The 19152-nt window shown below is 41.4% G+C and overlaps 1 protein-coding gene across 4 annotated transcripts in view; it reads left to right on the top strand.

Moving 5' to 3' along the window:
• Window positions 1-17910: 17910 nt before the first annotated feature.
• The window catches only part of DOK6 (docking protein 6), a 434980-nt gene continuing 433738 nt past the window's right edge, over window positions 17911-19152 (top strand). The window contains exon 1 of one of the 4 annotated variants that reach the window (XM_084619311.1): window positions 17911-18892. In XM_084619311.1, the coding sequence (XP_084475437.1) occupies window positions 18827-18892 (66 nt within the window). In that variant the 5' untranslated portion in view covers window positions 17911-18826. The remainder of the gene's footprint in view (window positions 18893-19152) is intronic. The other 3 variants (XM_084619314.1, XM_084619313.1, XM_084619312.1) reach the window with 3 other exon arrangements.

Below are 19152 nucleotides of genomic sequence, written 5' to 3' on the forward strand. Positions count from 1 at the left end.
TCCCACTGGGTTTTAAATAACTTCTAGTGGTCAGGATCTCTCTTTCAGTAGCACAATGCCCCCTATGTCACTCCATGGCATTAGTTCATTACAGACTGAGCTAGAAGACACCTGCCTGCTGGATACCCATCCACACTTCCTGCATCTGCTAGGTTGTCCGAGATGGTCTTCTAGCATCCAAGTACTGGTCATCCCTTCTTTGCTTATAAAATCTGACAAACTCAAAGCCCAAGGAGGCTTGGCTGCAGATGAAGTTGGATAGAAGAAATCCTTGCTTCTAAAATGTTAAATGTTTTATCATCAGTGGGAGGATGTAATGTATATCTGAATTATTTGAGTGTTAGGACATGATGATTCATGACACATTTTTGAGTCAAAATTGTATCTTTTCTAATAAATTGTGTGTTATAACCTCTGTCATTTGGCAAAACAAACACACTTTTTCCCCCTTAAGCAGCCATGACTAAATCTAATAGTGAGATGATTTAATAATTACATAATAATAATGGGCCAGATCATGCTCCCTGGGTAACTTATTTCCACCTTTCTTTACAGTAACTCAAGGTACTTTTCATATATTAATTAACCCTAGCAACTCCTGAGTCAGATCTGTGAAATGGAGATAATAGTAATATTTGTGGGAAAGCGGAGGCACAGCAGAGCACTAAATGTTGTCAGGCCCTCCAGTATTACTAATTAATCCTGACTTTTTATTCCATTATATAATCTTTTAGCCTATTGCTGGTACTTCTAATATTCTTGTGATCCAATGCTATCTAAATTAACATGTAAATTTCTCAATCCAAAACTTTTGTTTCTTAATTTTTCCCTTTGAAAACTCAGCATATTACTGAAGTGTCATCTTTTGGAAGAATCCTTGCACTGGTAAGCAGTTAGTTAGATGAGTATTACCATTGAAATCAGGGGGTCTACTTGCATGAATAAGCCTTTAATTTCTAAGGGCTGTGACCCAGTGTCTGGGATAGACCACACTGAAAATGCTACACTGAGGGAAGACTGCAAGAAATAGGGCAGACAATCCCCAAAACTGGTGGTGTATTCTATAATTAGATTCACCAAGCCAGTTACAAAAGAACTTCTGGTTAACCAGCATGGTGCTACAGAAGCCAAACTCAGTCCCCTCTATGCATTCCAGCCCTTGCGTCCCATACAGACAAACAGGTCTCGTATAATGAGAGGTTACAGAAAACCCAATTCACCATATGTGAGGTTCTATTTCTTCTTTCATATGGCTGATGTAGAGCAGTAACTACAATTTTATCTGAAGTGGATTGAGCCAAATGGCTACATCAGGAATAGCAGAATTTATTGCAGTAGTGCCTCCTTCATATTTATAAATTGGGCAGTAGGTGGGGATATGTTCGATGGTCTGTCATGGGGAACCACACTCACACACTGGGGAGTCCTTGATTTTCTATTTGTGCATTAGATATCCGCATCTACCATGGTTGGTTTGAATTCGGTTCAGAGTTTACCAAGATGACTGTGGAAGGTCAGAAACCTTCTGCATGGGATCTGATGTGAGGTTCTACTATCCCAAAGGATCAGACACTCACTTACATATTGACCTGAGGGTATCTCAGATCATGCCCAAATGTCACTGTCAGTCATTCTTTTTCATATTCTCTGTGTATATATAAAGTCTGCTGCAGTTTCCACGATATGCATCTGATGAACTGAGCTGTAGCTCATGAAAGCTTATGCTCTAATAAATTGGTTAGTCTCTAAGGTGCCACAAGTACTCCTTTTCTTTTTGCGAATACAGACTAACACGGCTGTTACTCTGAAACCAGTCATTCTTTTGTAAACTAACTAAAGATTTTATTAATAAGAGAAAAGGATAGAGTTATAAATGCTTAATAGATCATATACTTGCAAATGATTACAAAGTCCTTTATATCAGGTTTGTAGCAGTGATGGAATAGACTGCTGGCTTGCAAAAGTCTCTCTAGTAACTTCCAAAGATTAGAAGGTCCTCAGTCCGTAGTTCAAAATACTCCTTTTAGTTCTAAATCTACAGTCCAGAGAACTGAAGCAGGAAATGAGGCAAAATGGAGATGTCTCAAGTGTCTCATATCCTTTGCCAGGTGCATGGAAATTTACTGTCCAAAAAAAAGCCCACAGCCCCTGTGTATGGGAAGTTTTATTGATTCATGATGGAGTCTAGGGTCACATGTCCTTACACGCTTTGCTGACTCACACAGGGTCAGGCATTGCCCGTATTTTTTCTGAGACATTCACAGGAAAGGCTTATTGGGCGGGATGAGTTTCCTCAATGGCCGGTTGTGAGCTGAGTGTCCTTAATGGACCATCAACACATAACAGACTAGCTCTGATGTAAATCTATCTAGGGAGTATCACCCCGATATACAACACATGTTTGAAATACAGATACATAGCCAACATTCATAACTTCAGATTCAAAGATGATACATGGATTTAATCAGGATAATCATATGTGATAGCATGTAACTTTTCCATTGACACCTTACATGATAGTTTATATAAAATTTGTTGCAACTGTATAACAGTGGTAGTAATACTGATACAAATGGTCATTTTCAATCATAAAGCATCACTAGGGGTTCATAGTCTAGCCCAGAAAGCCAGTAACATTTTCTCCTGTATTAAGGATATTAGTGCCACTGACCTTAAAATGATATGTTGGATCAGCCTCCAATGGAAGCAGGTTTCTGCCCTGTATCTGATATATTTTGTGTTCTCTTACACAAGATAAATTGAATTACATAATATCTAGATCTCAAAATTTAAATATTTTAGGTTGTATTAGAGAAGCTGCATGTCACAGCCATAGATTTCCATTGCCATTTATTATTCTTGGAGGAAAAAGTAATTTAATAACAATGATAAAATCATAAAAGTTCCTTGTTTAACTAAGACCTTGCTGTAAGCTGGACGAGCACAAGTCCATGGGGCCAGATGCGCTGCATCCGAGAGTGCTAAAGGAGTTGGCGGATGTGATGGTAGAGCCATTGGCCATTATCTTTGAAAACTCATGGCGATTGGGGGAGGTCCCGGACAACTGGAAAAAGGCTAATGTGGTGCCCATCTTTAAAAAAGGGAAAGAGGAGGATCCAGGGAACTACAGGCCAGTCAGCTTCACCTCAGTCCCTGGAAAAGTCATGGAGCAGGTCCTCAAGGAATCAATTCTGAAGTACTTAGAGGAGAGGAAAGTGATCAGGAACAGTCAGCATGGATTCACCAAGGGCAAGTCCCTATGATGAGATAACTGGCTCTGTGGATGAGGGCAAAGCAGTGGACATGTTATTCCTTGACTTTAGCAAAGCTTTTGATATGGTCTCCCACAGTATTCTTGCCAGCAAATTCAAGAAGTATGGGCTGGATGAATGGACTATAAGGTGGATAGAAAGCTGGCTAGATTGTTGGGCTCAACAGGTAGTGATCAATGGCTCCATGTCTAGTTGGCAGCCGGTATCAAGTGGAGTGCCCCAAGGGTCGGTCCTGGGGCCGGTTTTGTTCAATATCTTCATAAATGATCTGGAGGATGGTGTGGATTGCACCCTCAGCAAGTTTGCAGACGACACTAAACTGGGAGGAGAGGTAGATACGCTGGAGGGTAGGGATAGGATACAGAGGGACCTAGACAAATTAGAGGATTGGGTCAGAAGAAATCTGATGAGGTTCAACAAGGACAAGTGCAGAGTGCTGCACTTAGGACAGAAGAATCCAATGCACCGCTACAGACTAGGGACCGAATGGCTAGGCAGCAGTTCTGCGGAAAAGGACTTAGGGGTTACAGTAGACAAGAAGCTGGATATGAGTCAACAGTGTGCCCCTGTTGCCAAGAAAGCCAATGGCATTTTGGGATGTATAAGTAGGGGCACTGCCAGCAGATTGAGGGACGTGATCGTTCCCCTCTATTTGACATTGGTGAGGCCTCATCTAGAGTACTGTGTCCAATTTTGGGCCCCACACTACAAGAAGGATGTGAAAAAATTGGAAAACATCCAGCGGAGGGCAACAAAAATGATTGGGGGACTGGAACACATGACTTATGAGGAGAGGCTGAGAGAACTGGGATTGTTTAGTCTGCGGAAGAGAAGAATAAGGGGGGATTTGATCGCTGCTTTCAAGTAGCTGAAGGGGGGTTCCAAAGAGGATGGATCTAGACTGTTCTCTGTGGTAACTGATGACAGAATGAGGAGTAATGGTCTCAAGTTGCAGTGGGGGAAACTTAGGTGGGATATTAGGAAAAAATTTTCATTGGGAGGGTGGTGAAACACTGGAATGCGTTACCTAGGGAGGTGGTGGAATCTTCTTCCTTTGAAATTTTTAAGGTCAGGCTTGACAAAGCCCTGTCTGGGATGATTTAGTTGGGGATTAGTCCTGCTTTGAGCAGGGGGTTGGACTAGATAACCTCCTGAGGTCCCTTCCAACCCTTATATTCTATGATTCCTTCACTAGGAAATTAGGTCAGGCAGGGATGTGAAAAATCCACACCACTAAGCAATGCATTTAAGGCAACAAAACCCCAGGAGTAGACATCACTAGGTTGACAGGAGAACTCACCCATCAAGTTAACTACACTTCTCTGGGAGATGGAGTACCTATGCCAATGGGAGAAGCATTTTGAATGTAGACAAACCCTTGGTTTGAGTGTTCAAATGACTAGTATTAAAGTTATCTAAGCATATCTGACCCTAACCTATTATGCTAGCTCATGCAACAATGTTTTGTTGTCTGTTAACACCTAGGTATGAGCCCCAAGAGGATTCTGAAACTAAGGGAGGTATTGACTATATGAAATCTTATTTACTCATAAGGATTTTTTTTCTTTAAAGCATCTCACACTGTTTTGGAGGACTTTGTGTCCATAAAAGTAGAAAAGCTAGGGAGAAAGGAGCATTTAAAGTTTAGCATTTCATTTGATCACCATTTTAGACAAACTCATGCTGCTGCTTATGATGCAATTACTCTGGAATCCCAAGTCTTCTGAGGTTTCATACCTGTCAAAATAGAACTGAAATACAAGGTTGCCATTATGAATACTGTTGGTGGATCTACTAATGACCACAAAAGCTTGCTACTGTGGCTTAGGGTGACCATATGTCCCTTTTTAAAGCCCTGTCCTCACTGTCCGTACTTTTTTTTCAAAAGGAGGCATTTGTCCCATTTGCTCTTGCTGACTTTTTTTGTCAAAAAAGTGGGGTGCGATGTGGAGGAACATGAGGGTGTTGTGGGGCGAGTGGAGATGCCAGCTCCAAGAGGCAGAGTTGGGGTGGCGGGTTTCCAGCAAGGGGTGACTGCCTTGCACAGGGGGGCGGGGGAGTGCTCAGGTGAATGGCTGGGGAGGGTGTCCCATTTTCTCTTTGGGAAACGTGGTCACCCTATATGTGGCTTTAATTGTGATAACAATTTTTCAGTCACCATTGCTTCTTGGCATAGAGTAGAAATCCCTTGTTTGTCTCTGACTTTGAGAATACTTTGGCAAAGAGTTCACTGTGAATCCCAGAAGATGTTTTTATTTTAATTAAATTTAAAATATAAAATTTTTAAAAAAGCCCCAATGCGGTCTGGGCTGTGAAAAGAGGAGAGTTCCTGCGGCAAGTGGAAAAGGACAGGTCCAATAAACTTGGGGTTAAAAAAATGATGTATTAAAATGTGCTAAAGCTTTATTATAAAAACATATGTAGTACTTGTGTCTTTAGGTGCCTTTTGCTCTCCTACTGAGAAGTCTGTTTCATATTAAAAGTGTATATATAAGAAAAGAGGGAAGAAATATTTCCAAAAAATTAAATGAAATATCAAAACAAAAAATCCATTTTTTAACATTAAGAGACTCTGGGGACTGATTTACTTAGAGATTAATGCACTGCTTGGGACAAGAGCCTTGAACCTAACAGTGCACTAGAGGCATGTGTTAATGATCTAGTAAAACACATCCTATTGTGTCTTAGTGTTGTAGCTAGAAAGATAATGCAGTGCACACGTCTTCCTCAGAATTTAAGGGATTATTAACAATGTGTTGACCACGAAAGCCAACGTATTTTGTTTCTTTTAAAAATTGACAGTATGAGTGTTCTTCTTATCCTGTAATCAGCTGCTGTGCTACTTTTTAGAGAGGCATTCCTTTGAGAGGACACTGAAGTGCTTGACGTTCATTTAGAGGCTCAATACATATTTTACAATGAAAAAGAAAGGGATTTTTCACCCTAAAACGTAATGCTTTACATATTCAGGGCCTGAGCCTGGGAGGTGCTGTGCAGGTTGGGGTGGGATTGGAGAAGACTTGTAGCAAAGCATGTTGGGACTTTGAAGGCTCGGCCCAGATTTGTATGCTTTTTTTTTTTTATTAGGTCTTGGTCTCTTAAGGCCAGGGATCCTGGGAACTGTAGTCCTTAGAGAGGACATGTGACTGCAGACTGGCCATAAAAGGGGCAACGTTCCTCCTAGTAGAGATCGGGGGCTGTGTGTAGGAGCTGTTCTCTGGTTATTCTCCATTGTAGAAAGTGGAGCTCTGGACTACAGAGCGCTGCAGTCAATGCTAGGTGCTGTGATGTTTGCTGGGTAATTTTTAAATATGTTTTCTGAGACTAAATCAAGAGAATGGCACAGGAAAGACCTGGTAAGAATCTTGTTGCGGAGAGAGATTTGAGGAAAGCAGCAGCTCAGTTAGAGATTAAGCTCTCCAGAGTCCTGGGTCTGTGCTAGCACTGGCATGGGTCCCTGCTGAGAAGAAACCAAGAGAAGGACTTGAAAGCTGCTTAAGAGGAGATCTGGGAAAAAGCAACAGCCAAGGATCTGGAGTGAGACAGATGGAGGTTCCCTGTGGGGATGTGAGCTGGGAAACTGTGACCAACAACACTGACAACCCTTGTCTCCTGCTTGATCTTTTGGCTTCTGTCATCATGTTCACCTACCACAGCCCAGTGGCCAGCACTACACTAAAAAATTCTGCTGGCATAGCGAGGAGAGTGGAAAATTCACACCCCTAGGTGACATAACTATACCAGCAGAACCCCCCCAATGTACACGCAACTAAGCTGACAGAAGAGGGTTTCTGTTGGCTTAGCTAATGTTTTTGAAGGCAGTGGGATTACTATGTCAGCAGAAGAATTTCTTCTGTTGGCCAGTGCAGCATCTATGCTACAGGGCTGTGAATGCATAGGTTCTGCACTGTAGATCTAGCCACAACTCACTGGCAGCAGACACCTGTGTGTGTCACTCAGGCTGGGGCTGTGGCCTGGTGTACATATAAAAATTAGATTGCCCTAGCTGCATCGCTGTGGACTGTGAAAAATTTTGTGCTCTGAGCACTGTAGTTAGGTTGACCTAAACCCCTGTAAAGACTGAACCGAAAACAGGTTTTTTTTTCAAAATTTTTGGTAGATCAAAAAGTCAAAGTTGTTTGGGACCAAAGGAACATTTAGTTTTGATTTTGATGGTCTATTATGGGATTTGTTTTAATTTAAAAAAAAAAGACATCTCAAAACAAAGTTATTTTTAATCCAAAAATTGTTCTTTTTCAAAACTGTCCAATTTTTTCTTTTTTACCTTTTTGGATTTTTTTTCCTGTTTTTGCTTTTGTTTGGTTTACATGAACAATTCAGTGAAACGAACACAAATCCACAAAATGTTTGAGTCTCACCAAACCTGAATTTTTGGCCAAAATTTTGCCCAGCTCTAGTTGTAGATGCCTATGCTGTTCGAAACTCAAGCCTTGATAAATTAAAGGATTTTCTGTTTGTTTGTTTTTTAAAAGTGTGTATATATAAGAGCTGAGATAGAATATGCACAAGTCTATTTATTGATTTACATGAGACCCTGTTTTAGTCTGATAAAAATAGCTTAGTAGAATATGTGCTACTTATTATCATGCATAGGGAAAAGTTCCCATAACCTAAAGGGGTAACTAAACCTTCTCTAGCCCCCTCTTCAACAGACATAGACGAGTGACTGCACATTTTATGGGAACTAAACAGGATAATCATCTCACAACTTGTTCATCAGTTCCACTCAAAAATGAAATGCATATGTACACCCTGGTGAGAGCAGAATAGACCTCCAGCTGCACTGACATAATAGATAGAGATATAATGGGGTACTGTAGGGCTTTGTAACTTTTGTGGGACTGAGACACTCATTTTCACCTGCTGTTGTATGTCTGAGCACTAATGAGCCATGAGTATGGATGATATGATGATGCATATGTCACACTTAAATGCATAAATTGCTTTACATTCATCATCAACAGCAACAAATTGCTCAGAAAAATAAAGTATCATGCAAGATAAAATAAAGTAGATAATAGTAAATATAAAAAGCAAGATGAGCTAAAAAGCAATAAATAAAGAACACCTTCCAAAACTTTATGAAAAACAAACTGTATATAGGGTCACATGCTAATATGTGTTGTTGTACTTAATATAGTGGGTCTGAGTCTCCAGTGCCTTCTGAGTTATGTAGTCATTTCAACCTGTGCAAAATGAATACAAAGTGGGTGCAAAATGCTACCACGTGCATGTGTGTGGAATTTGGATTTGATACCTTTACATATGTGTAAATGACAATGTCATATGCAAGTAGGGTGACCAGACAGCAAATGTGAAAAATCAAGACAGAGGCTAGGGGGTAATAGGAGCCTATATAAGAAAAAGACCCAAAAAACGGGACTGTCCCTATAAAATCAGGACATCTGGTCAAGACAGTTCAGGTTCAGGTCAGTAGTATACAATAGTAATTTATCTTGTTCTTGATTTCATTTTCTGTGCAACTAATCTGAAGATTTTTCTTTTTGTTTGTGGAAGACAAAGAAAGAACTTTACTGTCATAAAATTGCCCTGAGCGTCATTGGTGGTTCTTTTAGGCTTTCTCACAAAAGGGGTCTATGTGTTGAAGAAGAACTCCAGAGTTGTTGATTGTGGCTAGCTTCTTAGGGCTCTGATCCAAAGACCACTAAATCAGTGGAAGTCTTTAATAAGTATAGTTCAGGTCTGAAACATGAAAGATTTGCTAGATAATACTCCCTGGTTTAGGAGAGTCTGAAAGATGTTTCTCATGAAAACAGTCACCAGTAATTAAAATAAATAGGCCCTGGTGATTTTTATATGGACTGGCTTCCCTTTCAAGAATAAGAACAAAATATTATTTCAGGAACATCCAGAAACCCAGACAAATAAAAATGCTTCACTTAATTATGAAAAGCTTACTGTTTTATTGATACAGCAGTAGGATCCATATTTTTTCACACCCTTCAGCTTTTATTCCTATTTGTCATATGTTTGTATGTGTGTTCCTTACTGAAACTTTATCTCATTATTTTTTGTTTTCATAGCAGCTGAGGAATGCTGCATGGCATGTATACTTTTCAACAAATAACTAACTAGCTCCAAAATAAAAACCTCCCCCAGGGTTTTCACAGCTTCCTCTCATCTGAAAGCTTCTACTAGTCTCTTCCTAGATACTGCAACCCTTGTTTGTTTTTATTTTTGTTTTTTTGACTTGTGGAAGGACAGTACTTCCTGTAGTTAGGTAAAGCCAACCACCTCAAGGTGGACAAAGAACATGTATGGGGAGCAGGCTCTTCAGTTTTCCTGACCTAATAAGGAGTGCCCCACAAAATGAGGAATGCTTAGGAGGCATTCTGCTGCACAGTACTTATGGGTATTCAACTATACAGCACAGTTCTAGTCCTGAGTCTCCCCAAATTCTTAACTACCACACACTCTGACTCCCCCTCCCCCCCCGCCCCGGTTCATCACCTCCAAAGGCATCAAACCAGATCCCCAGATGCTAGTTTGCTTTTGCGCATACTCTCAATACAGTTCGCATACCAGAGATCTGCTTCAGGTTAAATTTTTTAAATGGGTTACTTAATGGAAAAATCACAGATTCAAAGATGAAATAACAAGGAAAGCAAACATGTACAAGTTATACATAAAATAAACCTAAAACCACAACCTCAGGCTTTACACTTTCAGATTAGATAAAAATTCCTTTTCTAATACAGGTTTCAGAGTGGTAGCCGTGTTAGTCTATATCAGCACAAGTACTCTTCGTTCTTTTTCTAATACAAGTTACCTATTGCCTTTGAACTGTTTCCCAGCATACCCCCTGTCATGGAGAGGATCCAGTATTTCAAGGACAGCACCTGCCAATTGACTGTTATTCAGTTTCCAAATGAAGTCCTCAGTTTCAAGCCTGCTTTTTAAAAGGATATTTTTTTTTCCTTTTTTTCTTCAGGCATTGTGACTCAAGTTTATTCAGGGTGGGGAAATTCTAGCCAGCATGTCTCATTTTCTTCCCATTAACTCTAATGGCCCCTCATTTGTCTTTTCCTGGATTATACAATGTTTGCTGCTTGGAACTAGACTTGTCTGATTGGGATGCAGCCCCTCCCTGCCTGACTGCACCACAAATTATGAACACAGTTTTCTATATACACAAATACATAAATGCATAACTTGAGTCCGTGTATATATATCTAATGATGAGCATTAAGTTTAGAACATTATAAGCTTTCATAAAAGACCTTACTTGGCCTATTTTTATAGCACACAGTCATATTATTCAACCAGTTGATTCAACTGCTTATTCTTTGGGATCCCCTAGGTGTCTGGACCCTAATTGCCACAACTTCAAGAAAAAAGACTGACCTGAAAAAATTATTGTGTCTTGACATGAAGACTTCAGAGTGATGGAGGGAAAATAAAAGAAAAGCTTTTCTTGCCTAGATCAATCTCGGATAAATCTCAAATATATTGCAAATAATATATCAAATATAGTTATCTCATCTCTGAACAGACTAACCACATTCCCACTTAATTAAAACAGTCATATTATAAAGGAGAAAGCTCAGAGGCTGATAGGGAACAAGATTCAAGCAGAAAGAGGAAATACTAGCATCCCTGAAATGAAGGATGATAGGCAAATAACGATGTATCTGACAGTCAAAAATGATCAATTCAGAAATTTCTGCCAAATCATTCTAATCTTCTGAAAATGTAATTAGTGCTCAAAATTGATAGTTTCATGGAAAATGATATTTTCAAACCCCTGTCTTTGGAACAAAAGAATGTATTAGGTGCCCAGAGCTGTACAACTAAATTGAGGCTGTCATAAAAGAAATGCTGTCAAATAATTCACCAGGAGTTGATGGATTTCTGGCTGATTTTTATAAACCATTCACAAAACAGCTATCCCCATTGACCACAGATTACATATATACACATTCCACAGTAGAGATTTATACCACTGGCTCTGTACTTTGGGACATATCAATAGCAAAGAGTTTCCATTACAAGTCTTGTTTTGGACCCCCTACTAACTCCCTACTAAAGCCCAAAAACCCCAGGCAAAACAGGTCTTCCATTGGCCTGAAACTTGTGCTTCAGTTCTTATTGGAGAAGAATGTTTTGGGAATATTTGAACTAAACTGAAACAAGCTTTCAAACAGCCTGGGTTTAGAAAAATTTCTGCTTGTTCAGTTGAATAAAATTATACTATCTTTTTTTTTTTTTGGTCTAATTGCAACTCAAAAATGGCAAGCAATAAAAACATTCAAATTGATCTCATGAATTAGTCATCAGTGAGAACTGTCCTTTGGATCAAATTTTATTGGACAGCTGACAAAAGCTAATCTCCAAATAAAACGTTATTGAAGGTCAAAATTGTTAATGTTGAACCCTCTGCGAAGGTCTCCAGTTGGGATTGTTCATTTTGTGAGCTTCTTAGTGAAGGGTAGAAAAAGTTCAAATGTCTGCTAGCTAGAGGTACATGTATGACTTTAAATTGTGCTCTGACGTAGGATAACCTCCTGCTTAGACTAGCTGTAGTGCAGGTCACATAGCAGGAGTAGGGAGGTGGGATAGAGCAGCTTTTATGGGGGACTGCTACCTCATGTGCAGGTGTGTAGGAAGTGGATAGGCAGGTGTGAGGACTGGAGGGAGCCTTCACTCCTGACTCCAGCCGCACTCCCACCCACCACTCATATGCCAGACAGAATATGAGTCAACACAGAGCAGAAACAATTTACACTAGCTGTAAGTCTGGGGAAATCGGGGACCACAGTGTGACTTTCAGAGACTCACACAATGGATTCCATGGTCTGCTTCTTGGGCAAGGACACTACATCGTGCCCTTTATTCAGGGCCTGTGATGAAACCACAACATAGCTCTGATGTCAGACTGTATAACTTCTGAAGTGCCCATGAAGTATAACCCCTGCAAGTGCCTGCTTGCAAAAAAATATAAGACTCATGAAAGGTACAAGCTCTAGTGATACTCATGGAGTATATCTACCCTGCGAAATTTGGTACTTGTTTTTTTAGCATCAGTGCAGATACACTGCTATTAGCAATGGTGAAGCAACAGCGCGGATTGGGCCAGCTGTTCTTCAGCATCATGTCATGAAAGCAGATTGTCATGATATGGTGATTAAAAGATCTGAGTTCAGTCTACCCTGCTGCTTACAATTCCTGGAAAGTTGGTACAAAATTTTATTATATAGGGAATGATGAAATATTGCCGTTATGGAAGTTACAAGCTTCTCTAGCATTAATGGCAGGTCAATGAGAGACACTCGAGGACCACATTTTAAAAGAGTGAAGGCACAAGTGTTATGATTGTGTATGCAAACTGCTCACAGGAAAGCTAGTTGTGTGTGTCAATGCATTGCATATGAGGGCTGCAAGCTCTGTTAGGATAGTTATAACCATAGAGTTTTGTAGTAACTTTTACTTTAAAAAGTAGAATACACGTGGAATTTACTAGCTAATCATTACTTTTTGTTTCCCATATAGCACCCAGATAAGAGATGGTCTTCACTGTTTTGACAATTTCTGTAATAGAAATCCATAATCTGTTTAAGTTCACATAAAAATAGTAAAAAACAGGCAGACATGGAGCAGGATGGGAGGGACATGAATGATTTACTGATTTTTTTAAAAAAACAGACAAACAAGGAAATACGTAAAAAAAATCTTGAGAGAGTTGAGGGTGAAGTGTATAGTTTATTTTTATTGTTCAACTATAGTTAACTTTAAAAATTAAAAAGTTAGAACCTCAGAAAACTTGCACTTAAGATTCCAATACAACCTGAATGCTATCTCTCTTCCATTATTGCTGAAGACATTTTTATCCCTGCTTACTCACTGCTTTACCATGAATGGGACACAGATCTTTACTGTTCCCACAAAACCTCTCTAAATAGTGGTGTAAGACCTCTGAATACTTTGTGAGTCTTCTTATGGTGCACAGGGTTTTATATGTTTTAGAAGCTGCCAGAAACCAGTCAGAGAGATCATATGTTTATAGCTAGGCTTTGCATATTTGTGTACATTAGTAAATACAGTTATGAGGATTTCTCCTTGTGGTTTCTTCATATTGTTATTGTGGTAAAAGAGCAAAAGACACAAGTGGCCCTTGATCTTCAAAACCACAAAGAGGAGATATCTGACCCTTCATTACTCCACCCTCCTGATAAAAGCCAGAGATTACATCTCACATTTTAATCATCACAAATAGTCCAAGGTCAACCATCTCTCTGCCATTCATCATCCAGTATAAGTGACAGGACTCCAGTGAATCCCCACTCAACCTTCTGATACAAGTCAAAAACACCCTCTTGTGGGTACAAGTTAGAGACCTATCCTGTCTACCCTATTCTTTGTGAGGAAATGCAGGTTTTGCAGTATAGCCTAGTAAGCCTATAATAACATGAATGCAAATTTGGGCAGAATAAATGGCTGTAGCTTTTTCATTTGGTGCACCCAGAAGACAATATTGTCATATTTCACCCTCTCAACATAGCAGACTTATGTTCATGGCAATTGGTAGTTTGTGCAGGATGGCAGGCAAGGGGGTATCATAGAATCATAGAATATCAGGGTTGGAAGGGACCCCTGAAGGTCATCTAGTCCAACCCCCTGCTCAAAGCAGGACCAATTCCCAGTTAAATCATCCCAGCCAGGGCTTTGTCAAGCCTGACCTTAAAAACCTCTAAGGAAGGAGATTCTACCACCTCCCTAGGTAACGCATTCCAGTGTTTCACCACCCTCTTAGTGAAAAAGTTTTTCCTAATATCCAATCTAAACCTCCTCCACTGCAACTTGAGACCATTACTCCTCGTTCTGTCATCTGCTACCATTGAGAACAGTCTAGAGCCATCCTCTTTGGAACCCCCTTTCAGGTAGTTGAAAGCAGCTATCAAATCCCCCCTCATTCTTCTCTTCTGCAGGCTAAACAATCCCAGCTCCCTCAGCCTCTCCTCATAAGTCATGTGTTCCAGACCCCTAATCATTTTTGTTGCCCTTCGCTGGACTCTCTCCAATTTATCCACATCCTTCTTGTAGTGTGGGGCCCAAAACTGGACACAGTACTCCAGATGAGGCCTCACCAATGTCGAATAGAGGGGAACGATCACGTCCCTCGATCTGCTCGCTATGCCCCTACTTATACATCCCAAAATGCCATTGGCCTTCTTGGCAACAAGGGCACACTGCTGACTCATATCCAGCTTCTCGTCCACTGTCACCCCTAGGTCCTTTTCCGCAGAACTGCTGCCTAGCCATTCGGTCCCTAGTCTGTAGCGGTGCATTGGATTCTTCCATCCTAAGTGCAGGACCCTGCACTTATCCTTATTGAACCTCATCAGATTTCTTTTGGCCCAATCCTCCAATTTGTCTAGGTCCTTCTGTATCCTATCCCTCCCCTCCAGCGTATCTACCACTCCTCCCAGTTTAGTATCATCTGCAAATTTGCTGAGAGTGCAATCCACACCATCCTCCAGATCATTTATGAAGATATTGAACAAAACTGGCCCCAGGACCGACCCTTGGGGCACTCCACTTGATACCGGCTGCCAACTAGACATGGAGCCATTGATCACTACCCGTTGAGCCCGACAACAGCAACTAGGCAGCTGTTAAAGCTAATTGTCAATGTAATAGCTTTCAAAACATTAGCTTTTTAAATTAGCTATTTAGTCATGTTAATATTGTCTTTAAGGGAAATATATTTTTAACCTTAGCACTATCATTCAGAAGTTTGTTTGTTTTATCTGCGAATGCTGAAGAACCTGAAAGTGTGTTTGGAGACAATCATCAAGTGTTACTACTGATGTTAAATTTCAGCGCCTGCTAAACTTGTACCCACAATTCTATTCTAGAGTTAACCAGCAAGGGAGGAAGGGAAGAACACAACTTCACTCCTCTGCTAAAAGCAGATGGAGAGCTCCCCCTCCTTTCTGGCTCATACAGGAAGAGGTCTCCATCCTGTTTCAAGCTGACTTAACTACTGGATGTAACCATAATATTCCTTAATCATTCATGAGTTCATATGGGATTTATAACAACAGATTTGAAATATACGATACCAGGAAAATCATTCATTTTATGCACCAGACAGAGCATAAGAGTGTTCCACCAAGACGAGCAGGCTTTTGACCAAGGTGAGTGGCAATACCTGTTGTTTACCTGAAAAATATTTGGATTTGGTCCCAACTATACTGAATGGGTCAGTGATTTACCACCCTGATAGTGCTCACCTTTCATCTAGGGACAAAGGACCTGTTTTATTTGTGCTTTGGAAGCTGATGGCATTGGTATGTTTTGAAGCTGCTCTGACAAAGAATACTGTTCTCCTAACAGACCACTCTCTTGATGGACTTTCTAAGGGCCTGTTTACACAGATACTTAGTATGCAGCAAGCTTGAGTTAAATATACAGTGCTTTAGCCTGCTGAGTACTAAGGGGCCATGTGGACCCTGCTGCTGTGCATTAAAAGTTCTTTAGTGCATTTTGCATTCTGCTCTTTCAAATATCAGTGGATATTTTCTGTAATGTAAACAACTTGTAGTCTCTATTTAATGTGTCCTCAGGCATCTTGAAAAGACTTCTGTCAATAAACAAATTCCATTTTTTTTCTTGAGTCATGGAATATTTTTATATGGAATAACCCCAAATTCAAAATTAGGGAAGAAATATCCTTCTATCTAGAGTAGGAGAACAAAGTTATATTATCTCTTGGTCATTTTACTATAAATAGCCAGGAGCTACAACTGTCTATATGACAACTATTTTTCTCCATCTCTCTCTCTCATCTTATCTACTATGAACAACTGCATGATTAGATAAATGCTTGTGCTTGGATTGAAATAATGCAGATGTTATACTGCTAGAAGCCATTCCAAAATATACAGTGTCTAGGAGAGTTTAGGAATAGTTAAACTCTCACCTCACTTATCTGTTAACAAATAAAGTTTAAATTAAACAGGAATAAAAGATAAAATTGGAAGGTGAGTAAGAATATTCCTTCCCTAGCATTTGGAAAATTTCCAGTTCACTAGGATCTGATCCAAAGCCCACTATTGTCAATGGATCAGTCTGTTAATGCTCAGTCTTTTCCTAAAATAGGGTCCTAAACCAAGACAATGGGATGCAAGAGAAAATGTAAAAGTCTAGACTTTCAGATAAGTTTAAAAAAAATCTGGAGTTCCAGACACATCAAGCCTTATATTTTAATCCACTTATTATTCCTATATATTAATATAAAATATATATTGAAGTCACATAGCCTTTACTCATAACTCCATCTCCAAAGCTTTGAAATCTATTTTCCAGATTCTGATCTTTCTCCATCTTTTCCCTTTGTGCTTAAAGTGTATTTCTAGATGTAACTCTAGAGAGTTTTACTGGAAAGTACAACTTGCCCAAAGGTTGGCCAATCTTAATATTATTATTTCAGAGAAGAAATTCACTTCATGGGAAAACAATATAATAAATATAATATAATATAATTTTAATGTCCTGCACATTAACATTTTTTACTGAGACAGATATGAAAACCATTTAAAATAGAAAAGGGAAATTATGGAAAAGTGTACTTTTGATCTCACCTCAAAAGCACACTTCAAATCTGTAATATATATGTACAGTATAATGCAAAATTCTTCATAAATAACACTTCAGGGGTCAATTGTGCAATTTTACTGAGAACAGCAATTTTTTAGTAAAAAAAAAAAGTCATTAAACTTTCATTAAGCCTATTATAAACCTCTAACTTTCACATAAAATATTCTAAAAAAAATATTTTAGATACCAGGAAAATCTAATGTGTGTGCCTCTTACATCGATAGCTTGGCTTTGTGCAGCAGGCTAAATCACCTGTTTGTTTTAGGTATGTGCAAACCCAAGGTAGACAAGTAAATCAATCAGAGTTGTTTTTCCTGGTGTCTTCAAAACATAATCTAGCTTTAGTGCAGAATCGTTCTTTGCTAGATCTGCCTCAAGGAGCATTATAATTAAAGACATACTTATCACTGCTGAGAGTATAGTAGGTATGTGTGTGGCACAGTGTGGAGTTCCATTTCTCAAGCTCAAAGGGACTTCTACTTTATTTTTTTGTTGGCTGTTCAAAATGTTTATTATATTGATGCAATGCTGCAGAGTGTTTGGCAATGGGATGTAGTGTGCATTCCTGAATGCCTTAAAAAAGAAAAAAAGAAAAAAAGAAAAAAGCCCAGCCTTTCTTTATGCCTATGTGTAGACCACTCATGCCTATACTTTTAGCACAATATAGACATGATCCTCAAACAAATACACACCTGAGTCACTTTAAACTAAATGTCTGAGCTTTTCAAATCATTTTAGCCATACAGGTTATATAGTTGTTTAATTTCAGTGGGTGTTCTTGGGTCTAAATGCCCTGCCTGGGTTGGAAAATCTCAACCAAAGAGGGTGGTCGCTGAGTAAAGTTTCCCTTGCCTGTCAGTGTTTGCAGGATCTGGTCCTCTCACAAGTGTACCCAACACTTTTTGGTGCATGTCAATTCTGACATGACTTTGTCCACATGAAAATATGCCGGGACTGTGCCTACCAGGATGCACGTGTGCCCTGATCAAGTGTAAAAATCCTTAAGCAGCTGCCCTAGTCTCAAAATGGACCATTATAGTTATTTATTGAAATGACAGTTGCACTTATTGTGCTAGGCACAGTACAAACATAGGAAGGATGATCTCTGCCTTCAACAGTCCGGCCGAGCCCGAGGGAAGGGCAAGGATTATTTCCCTTAAGACGTTTTTAAGAGGCAAAATTAGCCCCCTGCTCGCTTCTTCCCTCCGCTACCTGAGCCAGGAAATCCGTGCTGTTCCCCTGGGTCACCAAAGGGGCTGGGTGAGCCGAGGGCATCAACTCCCCGAGCATCTTCTCCCGGGGGCGTAGGCAGCCGCGGAGGTGGAGCGTGCCCGGCTGAGGTGCGGGGAAGAGAGCCTGGAGGTGGGACCGGCAGATGGTGCCTTCCCCTCCTCCCCCGGCTGCTGAGGTGTGAGGAGGCGGCCCGGAGCCGGTGCCCACCCTCCCCCTCGCAGCGCCGGCGGATGGTGCGGTCCGGACAGCGGTGGCGCGGCCGCCGAGTGATGCGGGGGGGCGGCTTCTGTGCCTGTGCCGGCGGCGGCGGGGGGAGCAGCAGGGGCGCGGGGGGGAGCCAACCGCTGGCGGAGGAGCGAGGAGCGGGTCTCGGCTCCGGGCAGTAGCGCCGGCGGCGGCCGTCGATCCCCCCCCCTTTCTCCTCGTCTCCCCGCTGCGGCTGCTGGAGCGGAGCCGCTCGCGCTCCCCCCTCGTCGCCGCCGCCGCCGCCGCCGCTGCTCCAGGGGCTCCGGGGCTGAGCGCGGCGCCCTGCGGGGGGAGCGGGCTGCAGCCGGGCAGCGCGAGCCAGGCGGGAGCCGGGAGCAGCCCGGAGGCTGCTGCTGCCCGCATGCCAGAGGCTCCCCGGGAGGAGGACGAGGCCCCCGGGCTGTGAGCGGCGGAAGCAGGCGGCACCGCTGGCCATGGCCTCCAACTTTAACGATATCGTCAAGCAGGGCTACGTGAAAATCCGCAGCAGGAAGCTGGGGGTGAGCCGGTTGCTTTCTTTCCGCCGGTCCTTCTCGCGCGCCTTTCCCTGGCACTTTCGGGGGGTCGGGAGGCAGGAGTGGGCACCTACCCACACCTCCTTGCCGTGGCTGGCAGGCAGCAGGCTGCCTGGGTGGGTGAGCAGGGCTTGCTCCCAGCTCCGCAGAGAAAGTGGCGGTGCTGGGGACAGCGGGGGGAAGCAGGGACCTGCTGCTGCTGCCTGGACTTTGCTTTCCCTTTACTTAGGTTGGAGGAGGGCTTT

This window comes from Lepidochelys olivacea (assembly GCF_965140295.1).
Source record: "Lepidochelys olivacea isolate rLepOli2 genome assembly, chromosome: 2".
NCBI classification, from domain to species: domain Eukaryota; kingdom Metazoa; phylum Chordata; order Testudines; family Cheloniidae; genus Lepidochelys; species Lepidochelys olivacea.